The 23,116-nt window shown below is 43.4% G+C and overlaps 2 protein-coding genes across 9 annotated transcripts in view; one reads left to right on the forward strand and one right to left on the reverse strand.

The window, feature by feature from the left end:
* Positions 1–18,548, forward strand: part of rapgef1b (Rap guanine nucleotide exchange factor (GEF) 1b) — a 46,656-nt gene extending 28,108 nt beyond the window's left edge. For 3 of the 8 annotated variants that reach the window (XM_026173405.1, XM_026173403.1, XM_026173404.1), the window contains 19 exons: positions 997–1,177; positions 1,526–2,032; positions 3,056–3,258; positions 5,238–5,399; positions 7,153–7,299; positions 7,790–7,882; positions 8,880–8,959; positions 9,226–9,331; positions 10,013–10,088; positions 10,432–10,516; positions 13,966–14,058; positions 14,154–14,339; positions 16,004–16,088; positions 16,202–16,296; positions 16,454–16,532; positions 16,619–16,720; positions 16,819–16,916; positions 16,996–17,124; positions 17,333–18,548. In XM_026173405.1, coding sequence (XP_026029190.1) covers positions 997–1,177; positions 1,526–2,032; positions 3,056–3,258; positions 5,238–5,399; positions 7,153–7,299; positions 7,790–7,882; positions 8,880–8,959; positions 9,226–9,331; positions 10,013–10,088; positions 10,432–10,516; positions 13,966–14,058; positions 14,154–14,339; positions 16,004–16,088; positions 16,202–16,296; positions 16,454–16,532; positions 16,619–16,720; positions 16,819–16,916; positions 16,996–17,124; positions 17,333–17,483 — 2,658 coding nt within the window. In that variant the 3' untranslated portion in view covers positions 17,484–18,548. The remainder of the gene's footprint in view (positions 1–996; positions 1,178–1,525; positions 2,033–3,055; positions 3,259–5,237; positions 5,400–7,152; positions 7,300–7,789; positions 7,883–8,879; positions 8,960–9,225; positions 9,332–10,012; positions 10,089–10,431; positions 10,517–13,965; positions 14,059–14,153; positions 14,340–16,003; positions 16,089–16,201; positions 16,297–16,453; positions 16,533–16,618; positions 16,721–16,818; positions 16,917–16,995; positions 17,125–17,332) is intronic. The other 5 variants (XM_026173406.1, XM_026173407.1, XM_026173408.1 and 2 more) reach the window with 5 other exon arrangements.
* A 74-nt stretch (positions 18,549–18,622) lies between these two features.
* On the reverse strand, positions 18,623–22,947 carry uck1 (uridine-cytidine kinase 1). Its single transcript, XM_026173411.1, has 7 exons — positions 22,744–22,947; positions 22,193–22,352; positions 21,501–21,597; positions 21,267–21,409; positions 19,698–19,792; positions 19,543–19,591; positions 18,623–19,431 (listed from the first exon to the last, which is right to left on the reverse strand). The coding sequence occupies exons 1-7, from the start codon at positions 22,831–22,833 to the stop codon at positions 19,238–19,240; spliced, it is 828 nt and encodes a 275-aa protein (XP_026029196.1). The 5' UTR covers positions 22,834–22,947; the 3' UTR covers positions 18,623–19,237.
* Positions 22,948–23,116: the final 169 nt, after the last annotated feature.

The raw sequence follows: 23,116 nt of genomic DNA on the forward strand, positions 1-23,116 counted from the left end.
AAACATCTATTAGTTGAAAACCTGGTGTGGAGTATCTGAAAGTCGTGTCCTTAAGAAATAAGAAAGAATCCAGTAAAGACCTGAAACAGTACCCTGCCATTCAGTTCATCGGTCTGCTGAAGTCTCATCACAAATGGTCTCAGTGGAAGGATGGTTGTCAAGATGCCATTTATAATGAAGGAGGACAGGGAGAAATGGATGCCACGTTACACAAGAAATGGACTGAAAATTAGTGGTAACATGTCAAATGGGGTGATTAATCCAAATTTGAAATTATGTATTCCAGTCGTCATTGGTATGTACATGAGAGAAGGTCACAAGAGGTGAGGGTCTACAGTCGTCTGCAAAACATGTTACTGCCATCTGTAATGGTTTGGGGCTGCATTTGAGCCAGTGGTGTTAGAGATCTTGTCAAAGCGGATGGAATTATGAACGCAGAAAAGTGCAGTCAGATTCTGATCCATCAAACAACACCATCTGGAAAGCATCTGATTGGCAGCAGCTTCATTTTCAGCATAACAACGATCCCAAACACACTATCAGTCATGGAGTCCAGACTTCAACTTTATTAAAGCAGTGTGGGATCATCCTGACTGAGAATGCAACAAAAGGCAGCCAACATCCAAAGAAGAGCTTTGAATGTCCTTTGAGAAGCCTGGAGAACTATTCCTGAAGACTACTTAAAGGAATCAGAAGGAAACTTTGCCAAAGAGAGTTCAGGCTGTGATCAAGCATATCAAGTCATATTGTATATACTTGTTCAAATTGTACAACCTCCATTTTTGCTTTGTGTACTGTATTTTCATGTATGTTTGCACGTTTCAATAAATCACTGCACCTGTTTCCCATTTTCCTACAAAATACCAATAGAAAATAATGGCTCAGGACTTTTGCACAGCACTGTATTATAGCATCCCATTAGTTTACTTTAAAACCTTAAATGCAGTAGGTATTTGTAGGAAGTAAACTAACCTTTCAGTGTCTCTGCAACAACAGGAGTATGAACAGGAGTTCCTTCAGAGGCGTTTCTCTGGGGGAAGCCACTCGTACGGTGGCGACTCTCCCCGTCTTTCACCGTGCAGCAGCATGGGGAAACTCAGCAAATCCGACGAACAGCTTTCTTCCATAGAGCAGGACAGCGGGCAGTGTTCTCGGAACACCAGCTGTGAGACGCTCGGTAAGAAGTCCAGCTATTCAGCGCTGAATTGCTTATTTTATTTCTTATGCTGGTCAAATTGCTTGCACAAAATACTAAAGATGGGTGCATATTTAAATGTTAACAATGTACAAAATCAGGAAAAATATGTGCTTTTTTTTGCACAAATAGTTGACAGAAAAGTAAAAAAAAACAGTCAAAAGTTCAACTGTGAGGTAATTATGCTGTGTTAGCTCCTGCTATTATAATTGACTAAAGGGGGTGGGTTCCTTAATATTTTCAACACTAGTTGTTGATGAAATACGAAGAACTAAATAAAAAAAAAAAAATGTAATGTAAATAAAAATCATCTTCTCTTTATCTTTGCAGACAACACAGATCACTACGACCCAGATTATGACTTCCTCCACCAGGACTTGTCAGCTGGGGAAAACTTGCCCCCAATACCAGTTGGGGGGTGCCTCAGCCCCCTGCCCGAGTCTCACAGCGAGTCCTCTTCCCCCGTTCCTGGACAGCACCCCTCGCATCCACGCTTCAGCGCTCCCCCACCCCAGCACCAAGATTACTGGACCCCCCAGCCCAATCAGTCCTCCCGCATCAGCGCACCCCCTGCCCTGCCGATGAAGAAGCGGCGCAGCACCCAAACGTCGTCCTTCTCCGACAGTGGTTCCAGGGTGCTGTACGAGCGATTCCCCTCGCAGTACGACAACCTGTCGGAAGAGGAACTTCATCCAACGCCACCGTTCCCCCTTTTCACACCCATCTCACCCATGCCCCAAACAAATGGGGGCGTGTTTGTTTCCCAGTACGTTGCCAGTGAGAATGCAGATGTCCCCTCCAGCCCACCGCCACTGCCAGAAAAGAAAAGCAAACACAGTAAGTGAGGGGGGGAGAAAAGGGGCAGGAGACATTACGATGCAGCTGTTAGGTCTAGAAAGAAGGACGACCTTTAAATGAGTAAAGTAAGATTAAAGGTTAAAGACTGAAGTTGAGATTTGGAAAAGGACGCTCAGTGCACTTTGTCATCCACTTGTTGCACCGCGGTTTATGTCAAGGAAATATTCCTCTGTGAATAGAGGCAGGAAGTGAACACCAGGATGTGCTACAATGGGTTCGGCTCCAGGGGCACAGAGGGCAGTGGATGGTCACTTCCTCGCCCGACTGCTACATCACTTCCTCTCATGCTACTGTATTATGTCATTCCCAGCAGCAGACTGCCCTTCCTGCTTTTTTAATCACATTCCAGAGTCCTGGTTGATGTAAAGTGCAGTATATGCACACTACTGTTAACCCAGTGAGAATCACTATATAATAAGGTTTGTGTCATTTGAGGAGCTTTGTCAAACCCAGGAAAATAACTGATGATGTCATAGTGATGCATTCATGGGCTTTAGAACATTTTTAGCAAAATGTCTGAATCACCAGGGTGTTAACCACGCAGACGGAGTTTAATGAAAAATGTTATTGTGTGGTTGCCCAACACTTCGCTGTGACACGCTTACGTTTTTTTTTCCTTTTTAGATCTCCTGTATTTTATATCTCCCATCTTGCATGAGCAATACTGATTATTTACACTTGTTATAGACGTCAAGGTTAATTTCAAATTGTATTACTTTACAGTAATACAGAGAAAATCACAACAGTCAAATGACCCCCTATGAGAACGCTCTTGGCAACAGCTGGAAGGAAAAACTCTGTTTTAACAGGAAGGAACCTCAAGCAGAAAGAGGCCTATGGTGGGGCAGCCAGCTGCTGTGACTGGTTGGGGAGAGGAAGATGAGACAAAAGACGCACTTTGGAAGAGAGCCAGAGAATAATAATAACTATTTTTTCTTAAAGTTGGAACCTTACGCAAAATAAACAACACGTTTCCTAATCGAATCAATCTCTTTCCTCCAGTCCTTCAATACATGCAGTTTGTGGAAGACTACTCGGAGCCACAGCCCTCTGTCTTCTACCAGATGCCGCAGAGCGAAAGCATCTATGAACAGCGCAACAAGCGCTTCCAGGAGGTCTACGGCTTCAACGACTCCTTCAGCAGCACCGACTCAGTGCACGAGCCGGTGCAGCCCCCGGCTTTGCCACCAAAGCAAAGACAACTGGTAAGAGACATCTCTACTTCAAAGGGCCGCGACCTCGAGCTCCTTTAATATTTCGCCACATTTCATAAATTCTCAAGGCCTGAAGCAGATAAAATAGCCGGGTTTGCTCATTTGGGCCGAGTGAGCAAAGCTGTAATTTAAATTCCTGGAATCATTCAGTTCCGTTTAGAGCAAAACTTTGAAGCGGTGAAGTGTTCGTTGATGAAACTGCAATTTATGAAATGACACCTTAAATTACTAAAAAGCGTTGCGAGCCCGTGTGAAGAATACAAACAAGCCGTCTGCAGCGGCGGTGGTCCCTGCCGGCAGGAAGCAAAGAGTAGCTGCAAGTGCATTCCAGCGGTAATCCTCATCAATTTTCTCTCAAGCCTCCTCTTCTCTTGTTATCTCCCTCACCTATTCGACTCCCTCTCTTTCTTCTCTCTCCATTTCTGTAACCGCAGCAGACATCTGCACATACGTGGAGGTGTTTGGTTGTTAGTTGGAGATAAGACCGGCCTTTATCAGATCCAGACCACTTATCTTAATCTGGGTCGGCGTCTGGGTTAATTGAGACAACCGTCTGACAATGAGTCAGTGGGGAGAGAGTGGAGGAGACACACACCAGGATAAGTCACAGCAAAAGAAGGGCACACTGCTATCAAGCAATGCGTTCTCACACTAGCTCATTATATACTACCAAACCTGGAACATTATTGGTTACTTTCCATGTGATCTTAGTTATTTTCTCTGTGCTTCTCTAACCACTTTAAATTGAGGGGCTTTTTGTGCACCAGTCACACTTTAACAGCTTTTGGATTGTAGTTTAATGGCAGTTATGAGGTGGGGAACACGCAGTCCTAGTGAAGCAGATCAGCTGAGTTTTTGGCGCCTTCATTTTTATGTAGTGGTGAAAATGTTTTGATTTTTAAAACAAGGGTTTTGTGAATTTGTTCTGTACCCCGGAGAAGCATGTCATCTGCTTACTGTCCACAAATGCGCAGTCATATTTGTGGACAAAAGACGATTGTGTTTCTGGAAATGTGGCAAAATGTGGATCATCTACCGTGAACACAAAATATTTATAAAGCTCTCTAGTGGTGATCGTTAAACATTTTTAAAAAGTCACATTAAAGGCCCCCAAAAAGAGAGAAACAGACTTTGTGGCTGAATGGCTGCCTACCCAGACCCACTACCTTCATCCGCTGTCCCCTTTCTGCCATCGACCCCTGTGTATTTTTGAGCCAGGCACCCAACTTTTATTTTTATCACTCTTTTGTCTGAGCATACAGTCGGGCCGCGCTCATCTCCGCCTTCCTGCCCCCTAGGCCTAATCTGGCCTCGTGTTTTGGACTTGATGAGCTCGTGGCCCAGTGGACTAAGCCTGTTTGCCTCCTCCATAAACCCATGTTCCAGGCTTACACGCTTTGGCAACTTTACAGGGCTTTGCAAAAAAAAAAAAGTCAATTCAGCCGCTGTGTGGATAAGGAAATGGGTGGGGGGAAAAAAAAAAAAAAACTAGAGCGGATCATATTGGCTCTGTTTAGAGCGTGTTGCAGCTGGCCTGGTTTCTGTAAAGCTCTTAAAGCTCAGGACATCAAAAGGTGTAGTGGGCTGTCAGAGTCAATATAAATGCGTGTAACCTGAACACGTCACATGTGCTGCAGTAATTAAGGTTTTCCAGGAAAACACAATAGAGAAGATTCAAAATCAGACACATTTTCCCTTCTCTTGTATTTCCATCTGCAGCCAATGAGCTGATGCTTCTCAGCTGTACTAGAAAAACCTCCTACGCTTTTACCACTTAACTTCACTGCTCCACTGCTGACCTTTGATTAAATCTGCTCTAATACAGTCTCGCTTCCTAGTGTAATCAACTGTCCCCTCTTCTCTTTTTCTCTTTTAACACCCACATCTGCACCTCTCCTCAACCCCGTCTTATTCTCACTCTTTCTTTCTTTCTTTCTTTCTTTCTTTCTTTGTCTTCGTTTCCCTCTCAGGCCTCCCACTCCTCTTCCCCTTCTTCTTCCTCCTCCTCCTCTCTCTCCTGCCACCTCCAGCCGTCTGTGGCGGCAATGGAGGAGGCGGGCTCTGGGCTGGGCCTCAGCATATCGGTTTCTAACTCCTACCTGATTGGCCAGGCGTCCATGACCACACCCACGGTAAGTCTCCCCCCCCCTTCCCTTCCCTCCTTCACCCCGTGCATTTGAACTCTCCATTCTCCACTCTGGCTGGGTGCTGTGTCCAGGGGTAGCTTGACCCTGTGTGTGTGCTTCATATGTAAATACAGTCTTGTCCATCTACGCCTGCACCATTGACGTTCCTGACTACACCCTCAGGCGTTTGTGATTTGTTTGCTGTGCAGTTAGATTTGCTGCTCCACCCATCCATGCGTGCATTTGTTTTAACTGTGTGATTTTTGTTGTTGCTTTAAAAAATATATATATTGTTTATTATTGTGTGCTTTTGCGTGGTAATGAGTCTGTGGAGTAATTTGTTATAGTTGAGTGCAGCTTCTTGCTAGCAAAGCTTGTGAGTTTGTGTGCAAAGCCTTCCTCTACCGGTTGTATTTGATCCTTTTCTTCTTTTCAGTGTGCCTCAGTTATTGAGTTGTAGGTACAAAGCAGCCCATTGGAACATCACATGAGAGTGTGTCAGGTCTTTTTTTGTTTCATTTCAACCATCAGCTTCTTCTTTAAGGGTTAGCTTGAGGCTAATCAGTGCTGTGTTCAAGTAAGCACTTTGTAGTAGATTTGGGATGTGTGTCACAGCCTTCCGGTCAGTATTTTTTGGAGAGTTGACCCATGGTGATCCCTCAGTGTGTGAGGCACGCTGAGACATGGTGTGGCTCTCCCTCAGGGTATCTCCAATGGAATGCAGCAGCAGATGGATCTGATGGAAAACACATTCCCTCCATTTCGACTGCTCTTCCTTCCACTCCTACTTCACCCTCCACCGTGAAGCCTCTCGACTACTAACCCTGTCCCTCTCACCTCCGTGCTGGGAGCGCCTTTCTCTCTCCTAAACACATGCACACTTCCACATCTCCCATTTGCCAGTTTCTGTGGAATGTTTGCATTCCTCAAATCGTCAGGGCATGATGGTTTTTGGGGGAATGTCAAGGGGGGGGGCGCCTTCCAGGAAAGCAGCTTTGCATATGTCGAGAGGGATGACGTGTTAAAGGAGCGGAGAGGAATTTCACAGATTTGGGAGGATTTTCGAGATTTGCGTTGCAAAGTAAAAGAAGAATGAGATTCTTCGGTTCCGGTTTCTGTTCGGCTGTGCATGAGCGTGCCATTTCATTTGTCTGCGTGTTTGCCAGTGATCTATGTGTTTGCACCACTCTGTGCTGGTATGCTGAGACAGGGCTGCTATGTGCAACATGTTAGAACAAGTTACTGCTCCCTCCCTGCTGCCAGGCATCTATTTAGTGGCCACATGAACCACCAAACATTTAGACATCGCTTGTTGAAACATAGATGCACACTGAGAGCTGATGCTGGCTTATCCGTGTCCTTGTTAAGCCAAGCCCTTTTTTTATAGCTTCCATGTTACCCCTCTGGAAATGTTTATGTTGTATTTAGTTTAGGTGTGTGTGTGTGTGTGTGTGTGTGTGTGTGTGTGTGTGTGTGTGTGTGTGTGTGTGTGTGTGTGTGTGTGTGTGTGTGTGTGTGCGCGCGCGCAATTCATGTTCAGGCACATCACTCCCATAGTCAAAGGCTAATGGAAGTTTTGGAGGTATGAGGTGAACACGCCCCCCTCCCTCGCTGTCTTTTTCCCTTTGTGCAGAATCTTTTTCTACCTGCTCTGCCTCCTTCTTTCTGATCTCTTAGACCTGTCTTTTTCTTCTTTTTTTTTTCCTTTTCATTTTGTTTTGTCTTCTTTCTTGCTTTCATTCTTTTCCACCAATCACAGAGCTTGGACCAGGTTGCCTTGACCAATGCCACCATTCTGGATGGCAGCGGGGGCGGGCCCAACGGTTCCCTGGCTGGCTCAGTGGGTTCTATGGCTGTCTGTCTTCCTTCTGAGTCTTCTCTCACTGACTCTCTCCACACCTCAGCGGTGAGCGTACAAAAAAAGGACAGATGTTGGAAGCTCAAGCAGGAATACTTTTGAACCAGCTCTGTGAAACAGATTTAAAAGGGGGGGAAAATGTGATGCTGGATCCCTTCCCCTGGCAGATTGGTATTAGATCACAGCTGTTTGGCGTACAGTATTGTTGCTCATATAATAATAACGCAGTGACTCATTTTCTTAGTGGTATCTTGTTGTCATTATCACTGCTCACAAGCTGTCTGATTATTGGTCCTTAAAAGAATCCCAGCGGAGCATGTTGCACTGCATGTTCTTCTTGCCAGTAAATATTATTACCTGTTTGTATCTAACGCACTCCAGCGCCACCTGGTGGTCACAAGTAAGCAGAACTAGAAGGCACATCACTCTCTATCTCTCCTCCTTAGCCACACATTCTCACTCGGCGTCTGCTCCACCCTTAGCAAACACTCTCTGCCGCCCTCACACCTCGGTTTGTGTCCCTCCTCTCTTCCCATAGAGCGAGAGCGCGAACGACGAGGGCGGGGAGGGGGAGTATGTCAACTTGTACTCATCCAGCCAGGCCAATGGGGAGCTGCCTCACTCCCTCGGAGTAAGTAGCTGACCGGCACGGGGTGGGGAGGTGAAAGGTCAATTCCATTTGCACATCCCCATCACTTCAGGGGTATGAATCAATTGGAGGGATTTCGAGCGACGGTCGGCAGATGTCAGCCTCACATCTGTTGCGCGCCGAGCAGCTTTTATTGATTCACCTCCTGGAGCGATGGCGAAGAGATGGAATGTGAACATGGCCAAACCTGACTGAGCATGACTTGAGGTTCACAGGGTTTTGCCTGCAAGGGACTCGTGTGCTCCGGCTGGTGTCTGTGGGGGGGAAAAAAAGATGTCCATGTTGTGTATGTTGTTATGAATGCCTGGCTGCTGATTGCCCCCCCCCCCCCCCCCCCCCCCCCCCTCCTCTCTCTCTCTCACTGGCTGCGCTTTAACTGTAACAAGCGTTTAACCATGTTCAAATCTAACACCTAACATGTCGCTGCTGAGGGATTCTCAATGGTTTCCAGTAACACTTCTCATAACAGTTGTTGTGCACCTGTGCATGTGCGACAAGTGTATGTGCGTGCGTGTACAGTGGTGTTTGTATTCCCTTGGGGCAGCTTGTGCATTTGGGATTTTAAGGCATGTTGGGGTGAGGTGAGAAAGAGAGAGAACAAAGGATTAGGATGATGTATGGAAGTGTGGTTGTGTTTGTGGTTCTACATTTGGTGCTTCTACCCTGTGGTGTTGTTCTGGTTTGGGTATCATCTGTCGGGTTTTTCCTTACTCACAACGAAGGAAAGCTTCATTATTTGACCCCCCCAGCTCATTACACCTTATCTGCATCAGCACTAATGGGGACAACATCCTTTGTAAACCTTGAGATAAACCATTCACCATTTCTGCTCTGCCAACATGTTGCATGAGGTCCTAGTGGTCCCTCTGATGCCATCAACAGCCACGCAGCCTCCTGTTGCTGCTTGGGGGTCATTCATCAGTGATGATGTTACAGATGCTCATTTAATTATTTATTTTTCTCCCCTTTCCACAAATAGGACACAATCGCGGCTGATGATGTCCTTCAAGACCCCACCCCTCAGATGCCATCCACCAATAACAAAGAGGATAAGGAAAGGTATTGCAGAAAGGATGTTCTTCACATTTGATGAGCTAGTTAGCACAACTGTGAAATATAATGTTTTGCAAAATGATCAGTTGTTTCCACTCTTGCACACAGTGTGAATTTTGAACATGTTTGATGATGGGTGTGTGTGTGTGTGCGTGTGCGTGTGTGTGTGTGTGTGTGTGTGTGTGTGTGTGTGTGTGTGTGTGTGTGTGTGTGTGTGTGTGTGTGTGTGTGTGTGTGTGTGTGTGTGTGTGTGTGTGTGTGTGGTCTTTCAGAAGGCAAAAGGCAACTGATTCAGCTGGGAGCGATGAAGAAGATGTGGACGAGCTCGCCCTCATAGACCACAAGGAGATCATGAGCAGGATAACACTAAAACAAGAAGTAAGGGGACAGCTGTTTGAGGCCTGTGTGCTGTTTTTAGAAATCCACTGACAACAGAAGTGTGCAGCAGCACCAGCGTACAAAGCACGCTTCATCCTGTTAGTCCAGCTCAGGGTAAAAGGTCGCCGTGAGTCATTCAGATGTGAAATCAGATCCCGAGAGCAGCCGTGGCTGCCCTCTGGAGTTCAATCTCCAAAACTGCAGATCTAAAAATTGACTGCTCTGCTGCTGCTCCATCCTCCTCCTTTGTCCTGTGTGGTGCAGTGTGAGGGTTAGATACAGAGATACAGATGTGTGAAAATGCTGTTCGCCACTCTGCAAGGTTAGGGCCAGTGTGACAGCAATGCTTTAAAAAAGGAGACGGGGAGCGATCAGAAATGTAAGGAGGAAAGGTGTAAAGCTTTGCTGAGATTTAGAGGTGTCGTGCAAGAAATATCGCAGCAGAGGCGATCTTTGTCACGCACAGATCTAGACTTTTTCTCCGTCATCAGTTAGGGAGCTGGTGCAGGACAGGAGGGGTCGGGGAGGGGGAAGGAAATGTGCGTGCTTCATTTTGGGCTAGACTGCATCACTCCATCCCAAGTCTAACCACTCTTTTCTTCTTCTCCTCCTCCTCCTTTCACTCTCACCCACCTCTCCGTATTTCTCTGCCGCACCTCGCCCGCTACTTAATATTCGCAGAATGACGACGGCCCCGACGTCCGCGCCGGATCAGGGGACATCCTATTAGTCCACGCTACAGAAACAGACCGCAAAGGTACAGTACAGCACACGCAAAGCATCGCAGTCGTTATGTTGTGCAGTGTGTCACTGTGCTTCTGGGTCACTGGCACAGATTTGTTTTGCCAGCTTTGACAGCTGTGCGTTTACATTAGAGTCAAAGACAGATTTATGTGTACTTGTTTAAATTCGACTGCTGTGTTATTATTTTTCCTCTGAACGGTGTTTTAAATAGCTTTCTGTCTCTTTGCGGTTCAGTTTTTTGCAGCGTGTCAGCCCTTCACGTTTGATGTGCTGTCAGCTTTAATTAAGTAACTGAAAACACTGGCTGCACATCGACTGAAACACGCTGCCTTTTTCCCTCTGTTCTTGCCCGACAGATCTCGTTTTGTACTGTGAAGCCTTTCTGACTACATATAGGACTTTTATAACCCCAGAGGACCTCATTAAGAAGCTACACTACAGATATCCTTTTCAAATAACTCTACATGTCACTCTGACCTTTTTTTTGTTTGGTTGTTGTTGTTGACAGAGTGCTCTTTCTCTCACTTTAATCCTTATTTACCAAGGAGACCCTTGTTCATCCTGCTTGCTCGTTTTAGAGCTTTCACTTAAATTATATTCATACTTTTTTTCCTATATTTTATTTCTTTATTTTTTATTAATTGTTATTATTATTTTTAATGATTAAAAAAACTGAGACATTAGGGGCAGTGTGGGTTCTCTCAGGTTAACTAGTGATTCTAAATTGGCCCTAGGAGTGAATGTGAGTGAGAATGGTTGTCCGTCTCTTTGTGTTGCTCCTGCGACAAATTAGCGACCTGTCCAGCCCTGTGGTACCTCGGACAGGGTCCAGCCCACCTCCTCCAACCCTAAACTAGACAAGTGGAAGAGGATGGATGGATGGATTTTAGACATCACATGGATTGGACTTAATATTTAGCACTCCACTGAAGACTAAACACATTACTTCTGCAGTGTTTCATCATTAACTTTATATGGCCAAACTTATTATTTGGACAAATTAGGAGATGCTTTAATAAATCGTTCTTAATCATGTGTGTTGCAGACTTGTGTCACTGCAAACCTACTCGGGGAAATTTTGATAAGCTGCATTTTGTCCCGATGTCTTAATGACTAGACAGTTAATCAACTGATTGAGCATATCATCAGTGGAATATCTGATAATAAGTTAGTCACAGCTCTATTGTTTTTACTGCAGGAATTAATTAGCAACGCGGTAATGACAGTGATTACTGCCTAATGACGATCATTGTTTATACAAGACACTGAGGCTCACAGAAAGCTAAAGGGAACAGGCAAAAACAGTCTTGTGTCAAACACACATGCCTTTGAATTTTAGAGAAAATGTGTATTTGTTATGCCATTGTGATGTAGTCACATGATGCATGTCTATGTAGACATAAAGCGGTCCCATTACACTGTCTAATCAGTTACTTTTTTTGTTGTGTTTTCTGAGTTCAGACAGGACAAGTCAAAAAAATCATCGCTTACATCTGCAGAACTTAAGCAAAGCTCCAGGTTGAGTTCAAAAAGGTGTTTTTTTTCTAAGCATGGTGGATATGGGGAGGCTTGCTTTGCATTAGCTGGCCTGCCAGAACCTAAAACTCCAGTGGGAGATCATAAGTGTCACAATGGTGGTTATCAGCTTTGTGTGTTAACCCAGGCTTTCTGCTTCAGGCTCCTGTAAAAGGGATGTTTGACGTGTTGTTTGACTCTTTCTCCACAAAATGGATCATAAGACTGTCCTGAAGACTGGAGAGTAATGCTGCAGAAAATTGCACATTTCATGATTTGTTCAACACAAGCGCACAGAGGGGAAATATAAATATGTTAATATATTTATATTACTGCTCTGTGTGCTCTCTGTGCTGCTGTAACTGCTGCACATCAGAGCTCTTAAACTTAAAGGCATAAGCCTTAAAGGCAGATCAATGTGTTCAGCTCTGACTCCGTCTCATAGCCTTATTGACTAAATAGGAATTCTTGATGATACATGCCCAATAAAATCTATGTGGTCAGTTTTCTGATCTGTCTTCTAGAAGCTGCAATTCCAGCAGCATAAGGAAAAAAAAATCAACTTTATTTAAATAGAACCTTTGAAAGATCGAAATTATAAAGTGCATCACAAGGCAAACAGAGATAAAAGTGAAACGGTGATAGGTGTAAGATACTGGCAGCACAAGGAGATTAAAAGTGAGCAATAAAGAAAATTAAAAATAGAAAACAGGTAAATTAAAAGCAAATATAAAATAATTAAAACATCATTGCTGGGGAAAGATGATACACTTTGGTGTGCACTTTGTACTTTGGTGCAAACCCACAGCACAATATAAGTTAACACAATTATAAGTTAGTGTTTTAGAATTAGCTGAAGAGAAGCTAAAACAGGGGTGAAGTGTTCGCTTTTTGTGTGGTTTTAGTAAAGAAGTCTGGCCACTGCATTTTAGTCCAGCTGTGCTCTGTAAACGTTGTTTCCACAAACAATTGTATAACAAACTGCAATAATCTAACCTAAAGGAGATGAAAGCGTCTATACTTTTGGATAAAATTGATCTGACCTTGCTGGGACTCCTAAGCTGCATAAAACAAGACTTGACAAATTATTCAGGCTCAGGCGGTTGTCAGAAATGATGATGAGGTCTTTACAATATTGGCTCAACTTTAAAGACAAAGAGCAGTTGTCAATAAAACCGTTAAGAGCTCTGCAGGTATTTTGGCCATGTGTTGAGGCTAATGACTCTGCAAAAACGCCCTGCACCATAGTTCAGCATTCAGAGTGGGACACTGATTAATAAAAGCAGAGTGTGGGAGACTGTTCAGCAGATTAGGACCAAACATAACAAGAAATTAAAGATTTTCTGTATTGCAAATGCGATGCATGGTTTCCACTGCTGTAACTTCAAACCTCATGGTTGCATGTATACATATTCCTTGTGTAGACTTACAGGATGCTGTTTGAAATAACAGAGAAAATGTGGCACCCACAGTCAATTTTTAAGCCAAAAAGCCGAACACACAAGTTACCTTGGTGATCTAGACAGGTACCCATTATTCTCACCTCACAGTACAACTCTTAGAGCAGGAATCAAGGAAAACAAGAGAAGCTGAAGTGGAGGTGGGTATCAAAGTGGCTTACAGCTCTGCAGTTACAGAAGTCGAGCTAAAGCAAACAGCACTCTTCATATAAGATTTGCCAGCTGATTGAGTAGAAGGTTCTTTATCCAAATCTTGGCTCAGTGGCCTGTCTGAACTAAGGTGACTCTTGATTTCTTCAATGTACATAACATACCTTTGATGCCGTTTAATAAGCAAATTATTTTGAATTTATTTACTACATAAAGGGAAAAGAATGTGACTGTAAAGGGAAAACCACACCAAAGCTGGAAAACCATCTGCAAACATGACTTCAGTTCTATTTAGGAATCCTTACACAAAATAGTGGGAGCATTATCTATCTGTAAGTATCCCTACAGTACACTGCTGTTGCCATGACAGTTTTTTGTAAAGTGCTCTTCACTCCTGACTTTGTCCTTATACTTAAATATTAAAGAAAGATGTTGTGTATGTACTCCTGGTTGGGATAGGGCTAGATATGTGGGTGTGTGTGTTTACTCTGCACCGTGATGTTGCAGAGTAATGCAGAAGTGATATAACAAGCAGTGTAACTGATTGAAGTAAATGAGTGAAGAAATGCATTGTTTTTTAAAAGGGAAAGCATGTTATGTATTCATAGTTCACTTATTTTGGGTAAGAACCGTACTGGGACAAGTCCCTGATGAATTGATGATTCATTCATCTGCCACTTCTTGGAAGTATCATGAAGTATCAAGCTTTTTCTTTTTTTAATTCCACATTAAACACTGTTGTCACTGTCCTTAACCACAAAGCACATATACCACGTTCTGCCATAGTCCAGACACCTTCAAGAAACGAGTCAGCAAGAACACGTTCTTTGTGCTGGTTCGTGTGGTAGATGAGCTGTGGTGAGTAGTTATTGTTCCCCGTTGTCCTTCTTTTGTTACCTTTTAACTGCTTTATTGAGCTGACAGATTTCTTTCGTCCCTTCTGTGTCTTCCAGCTTGGTAGAGCTGACCGAGGACATTTTGAAACAGCTCATGGACCTGGTGTTCACACTAGTGTGTAATGGCGAACTCAGTCTCGCCCGTGTGCTCCGCAAGAATATCCTGGATAAGGTGGAGCAAAAGAAGCTGCTGCGTTACACTAACTCACTCAAGCCCCTCGCGGCACGAGGGGTCTCTGCAAGGTACTGTGGGAGTTTCAAGTCAAGTCTTTTTGAGGCGTGCATGGGGATGGGGATGACGGAAAAATGCAGTGCTTCTCTTATAGCTCTGTACCTTTAAGGATAACAAGCAGGGCTGGATTCAGTGCCTGGCAGACTTGCAATCAGAAACCACAAGACTGCAGTCATAGAATCTTAAACCAATTTAATGATTCCCAGATGATATCATGGCTGCAGTTAAACATTTGGGGAGTAAAGCGTTGTGTACTGAGATGTATCTTAATATCAGATTCCATTTTAACTTCATTAAGCAGCTATTTTATCGACACAGGGTGCTGTATTAAAATAATTTCTCTGTACTAATTAATAATCAGTCGACCAGTTTGAGGTAATATAAGAAATAGCTTAGTAATTGTGATGAAAGTGAAGATGATCAGACAGTCCAGGTAAATGAATTCTAATGAGCAGTGGAAGGTTGAAGCACTGACAGTTTGGCACAGGATAGGTGGACAGTGACAGCGCTAACAGGAGTGAAGCCAGGCGGGGACGATCAAGGACACAAATAAAAATCGGAAAGCGGTGCACAGTTTTTCTGTGGTTTCTGGATTAAACAACGTGTCCCTCAAGTGGTGTGAAAGATTGTGCAATGGCTTGTTTTCTCTCATTTGGTAGCTGTATCAAAAGGGTTACCCAATCAGCAGCTATGTGTGCACTATGTATCAATCCGCTATATTAAAAAGGCCGAGTTAGTGGCTCAGCTGTGTGCCACAACAGTGCACCACAGTTTCCATTTAAATTGTTTTGTAAAGTGTTTTGGAATGAATTGAATCATAGCCTGTATATAAATGATGGACATAGCCGCAGTGAGGTCACCCATTGATTCTGGACTCTGCAGTAACACTGAGGCAAAGTTGAACCCAGGAACCCTGCAACAGTCTTCAGTTCAGTTTTATTTTATTCATACAGCACCTGAAGGCGCTTTATATTGTAAGGTACAGACCCTACAATAATACGGGGAAAGTCACAACAATCAGGTGACCCCCTATGAGCAAGTACTTGGTGACAAAAGGAAGGAAAAACTCCCTTTAAACAGGAAGAAACCTCCAGCAGAAACAGACTCAGGTTCAGGGAGGGCTGCCATTACGCCACTCATCCACACGACGTATAGCAGCACCCACTACATCCATCTTTTATGCTAGAACTACAGTTTTGGCGGTTCTGCTTTGTGTGTGTTGTATATTTGCCACCCTGTCACCTGTCAATCATTGGTATCCTGCGATCTAATTGGCAGCCATTTCAACTATCCCCCTTGAAGTTGAGGAAAGTTTCATTTGGTACCCACCCACTACACATGACACGTAGTGTTTTTTGCCTGTGGACATGTGAATGTCATTGACTTTCTTTTGTCTCTGCTAGTCACTTCCTGTGGGGATGTGCCTTGACATATAGCAATTGCCATAAATGCAGTTTCTTCCAGTTAAAAGGGAGTTTTTCCTTCCCGCTGTCACCAAGAGTTTGGTCAAAGTGGTTGTCTGATTGTTGGGTCTTTACCTTACAGCATAAAGCACCTCGAGATGACTGTTGTTGTGTTTGTAAGGCTTTTTTGCTCTTCGGGACAGATGGGAAAGTAGGAGGTTGTGTCGCTTCAGTTTCAGACTCCATCTAATGATTTGTGTGTTTTTCATCAGGCCTGGAACTCTTCACGACTTTCGCAGTCACGAGATCGCCGATCAGCTCACACTTCTCGACGCTGAACTTTTTTATAAAATTGAGGTACGGTGCCTTCGTTGCTGCGTTAAATCTTTCACCGATCTGCCGATCATTTGTGCTTTGACACATAATCAATCCCAACTTTGTGCTCTGCTCTCCTCTGTGTTTTCCTTCAGATTCCCGAAGTTCTACTTTGGGCCAAGGAGCAGAATGAGGAGAAGAGTCCGAACCTGACTCAGTTCACAGAGCACTTTAACAACATGAGCTATTGGTATGACAAAAAAAAACTAAACACAAACCTCATCAGACACTGTAACGCTTAACTCAACATCTCCTCCCCTATAATTAAATTCTGTGGCTTTCGTCTCATACCATCTCGCCTCAATGAACGCCGACACCCCACCGTGTCTCTCTCTGTCTCCTTGCAGGGTTCGCTCTTTGATAATTCAGCAAGAGAAAGCTCAAGACAGAGAAAAGCTGCTTCTCAAGTTCATTAAGATAATGAAGGTTGGTTTAAGTCTTACAAACCTTACAAATCATCAGGAGTTTCCCTGTTTAACAGCATTTAACAGTCATATTTATTTTTATTACAGCACTTAAGAAAGTTGAATAACTTCAACTCCTACTTGGCAATACTGTCTGCTTTGGACTCGGCCCCCATCAGGAGGTTGGAGTGGCAGAAGCAGACCTCAGAGGTGAAACGATTGCGAATTTAGGAAGAGAAATTAAAAATCTCCTCGGGTATCACAGCTGTTATTTAATTTAATAAACATCCCCACATCTTCTCCCTCAGGGATTGGAGGAGTATTGCACGCTGATCGACAGCTCCTCCTCCTTCAGGGCATACAGAGCTGCACTGGCTGAAGTGGAGCCCCCGTGCATCCCGTACTTGTGAGTAAATGCGCATGACTCATCGAGATGGGCGTCTACCCACAACTGGTTCATTTATTCCTTCCACTCTTCTCCACAGGGGTCTCATCCTCCAGGACCTGACCTTCGTCCACCTGGGGAACCCTGACCTGATCGATGGGAAGGTCAATTTCTCCAAACGCTGGCAGCAGTTCAACATTCTGGACAGTATGCGGCGCTTCCAACAAGTGTAGGTCCATCGGAATAAGTATGATTTAATAAGAAGCCACTGAACACATCAATCGCAGCAATAAATGTCATCATCGTTTGCCACTGGAAGGAACGCTAATGTGTTCCTGCTTTGTTCTCCATTAAATTTTAATGTCATAAAACATGGCTGTCATCTTCACACAGACTGCTTTGCTTTCTCAGTAATGAATTACCTCTCCTCATCTCAGGCATTATGAGCTGAAGCGCAACGAAGACATCGTCTCGTTCTTCAACGACTTCAGCGATCACCTGGCCGAGGAGGCCCTCTGGGAGCTGTCGCTGAAGATAAAACCCAGAAACATCTCGAGACGCAAGACGGACCGCGAGGAGAAGACCTAGGGCCCGCGGAGGGGAGGAGGGCCTCCAACACTGACCTCCAACTGTGCTTCATGACACTAACTCCACTTTACTACAGACTGAAAGAGAGACGAACGGAAGCTACCCGCAGAGGCTGATGGGAGACTCATTGTGGGTGGGGGGAGGGGGTTGAGAACAAACTACAGACAACTGAAGCGTCATCGAGGTTTACAAAGAGCTCTACTGCTCGGGGAGATTATAATTGGGATTATTGGAGACATTCTGTGGCTGCGGCGAGACAACAGGTAGACCGGTGCCAAGGAGGGGAAGAATCACAGGGAGACACTACGGAAATGACCAGTCTGCTCCCTGGGCTTTCTGTTTTAGAGTGGAGCTGCTGCGCGAGTGTGTGAGTGTGTGAGCTGAATGGTCCATTACTCTCAAGCCGCTCCTTCCTCTTCCTCATGTATGTGCCATCTATTGGTTTTCTTCAGCCCTCTCCCTACTCGAGTTCCCCTCAAACGGCAGCCTGACACAAACTGTGACATCTACGGGCGGGCCGCAGACCCCCGAGGGCTCGCTGTGGGCACGAGGCTGGGAGGTGGGAGATTTGGACTTAGAGGAGAGGATGGCCATGATAGACTGGAAACCTGTTTTGCAACATTTTTGTGTAAGAATCATGTATGGTTATGAAATGTATTATATACAGTGCTCCTTTTGTTCTTAAAAAGGATGTTTATGCTTATGAGAAGAGCTCCGCTTCTCCCAAGTGCCATACACGTGCACTTGAAAGAAAAAAAAAAGATAAGCAAAGCAAAAACACAAGAAGATAAATAACTAAAGATGCTGTGATCTGTGTACATCATTCTGAATCATCGAGTGCCGTGTTCAAGTGTAGAGAAACCATCAGGCAATCACAGTCACGTCCCGGTCATGTTAGTGTGTGAAAGACTGTGTGTGACTGAAGTCCTCTGTGACTTGTGTGTGTGTGTCATTCCAAAAATGTGCTGTAGTAAAATCATTTTTTTTTATTCCTTTTTGGGGATAAAACCAACACTTCACACTGTGCTCTCAAACTCCAATAAAGCAAACGGCTCTTTCTATACACACTGTGTTGGTCACAAGATCCACCACCCCCATTCCACCCCACCCTCCTTTTCTCAAATCGACTGACACTTGAATAAAGTTTAACAGTTTCCGTTTATTGTCGTACACAAATAACGAGTGGAAGTAAACAAATTAAGGCATAGATCCATTATTAAATAATTAAGGATGTGCTCGATATGAAACTAGGTGCAACACATCTGGCTCTGACTTGATTTAAAAGAGAAACGTACAAGACATCTGCATTATCATTTCAATATATTAATCTGAAAGCAATAAAGAAGCATGACTCAGTTTAACAGTAGGGTCACTCCAAGTGCAAAAGCATGACTATAGGTCAGCATCTACTGTACAGAAACACTTCCTACCCTCAATTATAAGACCTCCAGTCGCAGACACAGGTCACATGACTGGACTTAACACTGAAAGAAAAAAAACAAATTAAAGCATCATGGAAGACTGCTTGTTTAAAAACAAAAAACATATTCAAGAGTCTGTTAATGCACCAATAACTGCAGTTAAATGGGAAAGACGTTGCAGCACTAAATCCCTGCAACATGTGATTATGGGTAATATTTTAAAATAATGCAGAGCGTGTCCAACACACTTCACATTTAGAAGAAAAAAAAAATTAAATACAATCTGTAGCAGCGATTAAAGCTCAAAGCCAATCGATTCAAATCTATACAGTCTCAGTGAGGCCGACTGCTGGGCTCCAGGAGGACCCTCTTTCCTGGGGCGTTAGCGGATCCGTTCTGTAGGTCACCTTGCTCAGACAGGACCCGTTTAAGAGCACGTGCTTGGCCGTTCACGGATCCACGCTGCCATTTGCAGATTTCGCCGTTTAAAATATCTTGGATGTGCTGCACAATGAGGTTAATGGCCACTGATGGAAATCAGAAAAAAACGAGTTGGGGGTTTTTCTGGGTTTTTTTGACTCTACAGAGAGCAAGAAAATGCTGAAATGTATTTATTTTCTTAAGGAAAAAGCACTCACCCATATTGTCGACTCCTCTTGGAATGATGACATCTGCATACTTCTTAGTCTGGGAAGAACAAAATGTCTTTAGAAACAAATGTAATGTGTGTCTGCTTAACAGAATAAGATGCTGAACAAATAAGCGCATAATCGGGGCTGACCACCACACTTACAGGCAAACAAAACTCTTCAAAAGCTGGCTTCACAAATGTTGTATACTGACTGAGAATCTGCTCGAGATCTCTCCCTCTGCTCATGTCTCGCAGAACTACAGGAGGAGAAAAAAAAAGAAAAAAGTAGGATATGAAGTAATATCAACTGTAAAAATGTGATGCAGCATATAAAGATTAGACCAAAAACTGAATCCCAAAGACAAGTGATGATGCCATCAAGAACAACTGGACTTTCCCATATTTGTGTTCTCTTCATTTCACTGTCTGTAATATCTATTAATATTACTATGGTACAAAATTTGTGAGTCATCCTCAGTTTCTTTATATTTTGCTAGAAAAAAAATAGGAAATGGGTACAGTAATTGATTCAAACTTGCATGGAAATACCCGTATATAAAGAAAAATTGAGTTCTAGTGATTTGGAATATTAGTTCTGATGAACACAGGTCTCGCTCTTGTCATTTCTGTAAGTAGCCTGCAGGAATAGTGCTCCAGGCTTCTTTGGGTGTTGGCTGCCTTTTGTTCTGCTCTCTGTCAGGAGGATCCCACAATGCTTCAGTAATGTCCAGATCAGGACACTGGGGAGGCCAATCCATGACCTATAATGTTCCATTGTATGATTGTTTTTTAATCCATCTGTGTTTTTGCTGCATTAATAGTTTGTTTGAGATCATCGTCATGATAAAAACTCAAGCTGCTTTATATCACACATTTTCCAGATGGTTCTGTATGTTCAATCAACTTCTGACTGCAACTTTCTGTGTTCATAATTCCTAATTTTGACAAGATCCCCAAAGCCACTGGTCGAAATGCAGCCTTAAACCATGACAGAGCCTCCGCTGTAATGGGCAGATGACTAAACGCTCTCCTGACCTCCTCTGTATATAGACAGCCATCTAAACCTAAAATTTAGAAATTCAGATTCATCACGCCTTAAGACCTGTTGCCACTGATTTACAGTGTAGTTTTTCTGTTATTTGGTATACCTCAGCCTTTTTCTTCCCGTTTCCCCTCCTTAACAACGGCTTCTTGACAGCCACCCTTCCACTGAGACCATTTCTGATGAAGCTTCAGTGACAGATCTATTGAAGGGCCAGATCCTGTGTCAGGCTTTTGTTGGATCTTTTCACCCCATTTCTTTAGGACATGACTTTCAAATACTGTTCACTGCACCACAGCAAGATATGCCAGCTTTTCAGCTAATTGATTCTGATGTAAGGGTTGAATGCTCAGCCAAATACACATTTGGGCCTGACCTGGCCAGTCAGCCAACAAAATGAGCCCCCTTAGTTCTGCTGGCAAGTTTTCTATTTTTGGCCTCTGATGATAAAGCTTTTTATGGATTAGATCATCGTATTGTTACCAAACCACAATAATCCCAACAAATAGCACAGTTTGACATCTTAAACTTAGAAATTAATAGAAAATCAACAAAGACTGGTAAATGAAAGTTATTTTGTTCATGTTATTTTGAAAGTTTTGAAATCTTAAGAAACATAAAAAAAAAAAATTTTTTAATAACATAAATTTTTGGTTTGGTTTTCACATGTGTAAGGGAGTCACCGATACCTCTGCGAGACAGTCTGACGTCTGAATCTGTGTCCACAAACAGCTTCATGTGAAACATGTCGCGCACTTTCTGTGGGTAGAAAACGAGGATCCCCTCAAAGAGGACTACGTCCGCTGGGTAAACTGTGATCCTCTCTTCCTGCCTATAAACACAATAAATGAGGTGAGGACAGAGGACTTTATTTTTTTATAAAGAATATCAGGGCTTAGAACCACAAAGAGCTTCCTTCCTACCTGGAATGGGTGACAAAGTCATATGTTGGCACTTCGACTACCCTCCCCTCCACGATATCCTTCAACGTTTGGTACATTAACTCATTATCAAATGCCTCTGAAAGACATTAAACCGAAACACTGAAGGACTAGCCTTATGTGTCTAATTCACTGTATAAAACAGCAAAAACATGATTAAATCAATAAATATGTGAAGTACATAATACGAGGCATGTAAGGAGCATAATTTCACAGAGCCCATGTTCAGCATTACCCACTAAACCCACACGTGTTAACACAAGTGTACTTAACTAAAGCACTGCTTCCAGCCCATATATTGTCACCTGCTCAGAAATAGCAATCCCAAACTCTAAATAAAATCTAAGCATTGCAATTCATCATGTCAGACTTTGAATTTTCTGTTTCTGTGGTTTTTTGCTCCTGATTGTTTTTTACTTTTTTTTTTTCCTCCACAGGACTTTTATATTTACTACAGATGTTAGATCATCCAGTAACAATATCTGGATGTCTTTTATAATTAACAACACCCTTAAAACAGCATAACAAAATATATATGCATGCTATTTTACAATACAGGTAGGTTTTTAACTCTCCTATACCTCTATTAGAGTGATCTTACAAATACACCGACTGGGTCTGTTGTGATCAGATTTGGCAGAGGGGAAAAAATCCTACTTGTAGCATGAGCCTACCTGGGTGATCGAAGTTGTACTGGCCTTTGATCGCTTTGGCTTTTTGATCTGGAGTCAGGACCCTGTAGAAGCAGTCCTGGCTTATAATTGCCACCTTCCTCTGGCGGTGGTCCACCTTGTTCTGACCCAGGAGCTCCATGATCTTTGCACAGACGGTCGACTGTAAATAAATAAATAAAAATCGACTTTTGTTGTCGGTAATGCCTTTGATTGTATTAAATTCTGTTTTAGTTGATGTCCAGAGCAACAGTCTGAAGTGAAACGTTGTATCAGTGACCTCGGTATTTATTAGCTGACTCCAGGTCTATAAAGAACTGACAGTTTCATTACAGCGGCTAGTTAGCTGGACAAGTCTTGGGCCACCAGGTCACAAATATAGTATAAAATGAACACAGCAGACATGTAATTATGACCAACATACGTATTTCCCGGGTAAGTGAGTGTGACATTTGTTTTTGTCAGGTTGATAAACGCTAATATTGGCGCCAATAGCAGAGTACGCAAAGCTAGCCGGGATGCTAAATCACATACAAGCCCTAAACATGACGGACCTTGCCGCTGGCCGTTCCTCCGCTGACACCGATCAGGAAAGGCCGATGGCGGGGCCTGTCCGCCTCGTCCTGGGCTCCTGCAGTGTCCATTGCAGTCAATTCTATAGACTGCAAAATATAGCTAGCTTAGCTGAGAACTACTTGTCATATATGTTTACACGTTTACTGTACGCGACAATGCGAGATGTCGCGAGATTAGTCGTTCCCAACGGAACGCCCACAGGGTCATTTGGAGCGCAATAATGTTTTTTTTTTAAATAAATAACAACAACAACAAAAATAATAATAACTTCGATGTTTTCCTATACACACATTACATACAGTTCGAGATAGTTATTTTATTATTTAATTAAAAACTATTCTTGCTTCAACT

The sequence above is a fragment of the Astatotilapia calliptera genome, chromosome 7, assembly GCF_900246225.1.
Source record: "Astatotilapia calliptera chromosome 7, fAstCal1.2, whole genome shotgun sequence".
In the NCBI taxonomy this organism is placed as follows: Eukaryota; Metazoa; Chordata; class Actinopteri; order Cichliformes; family Cichlidae; genus Astatotilapia; species Astatotilapia calliptera.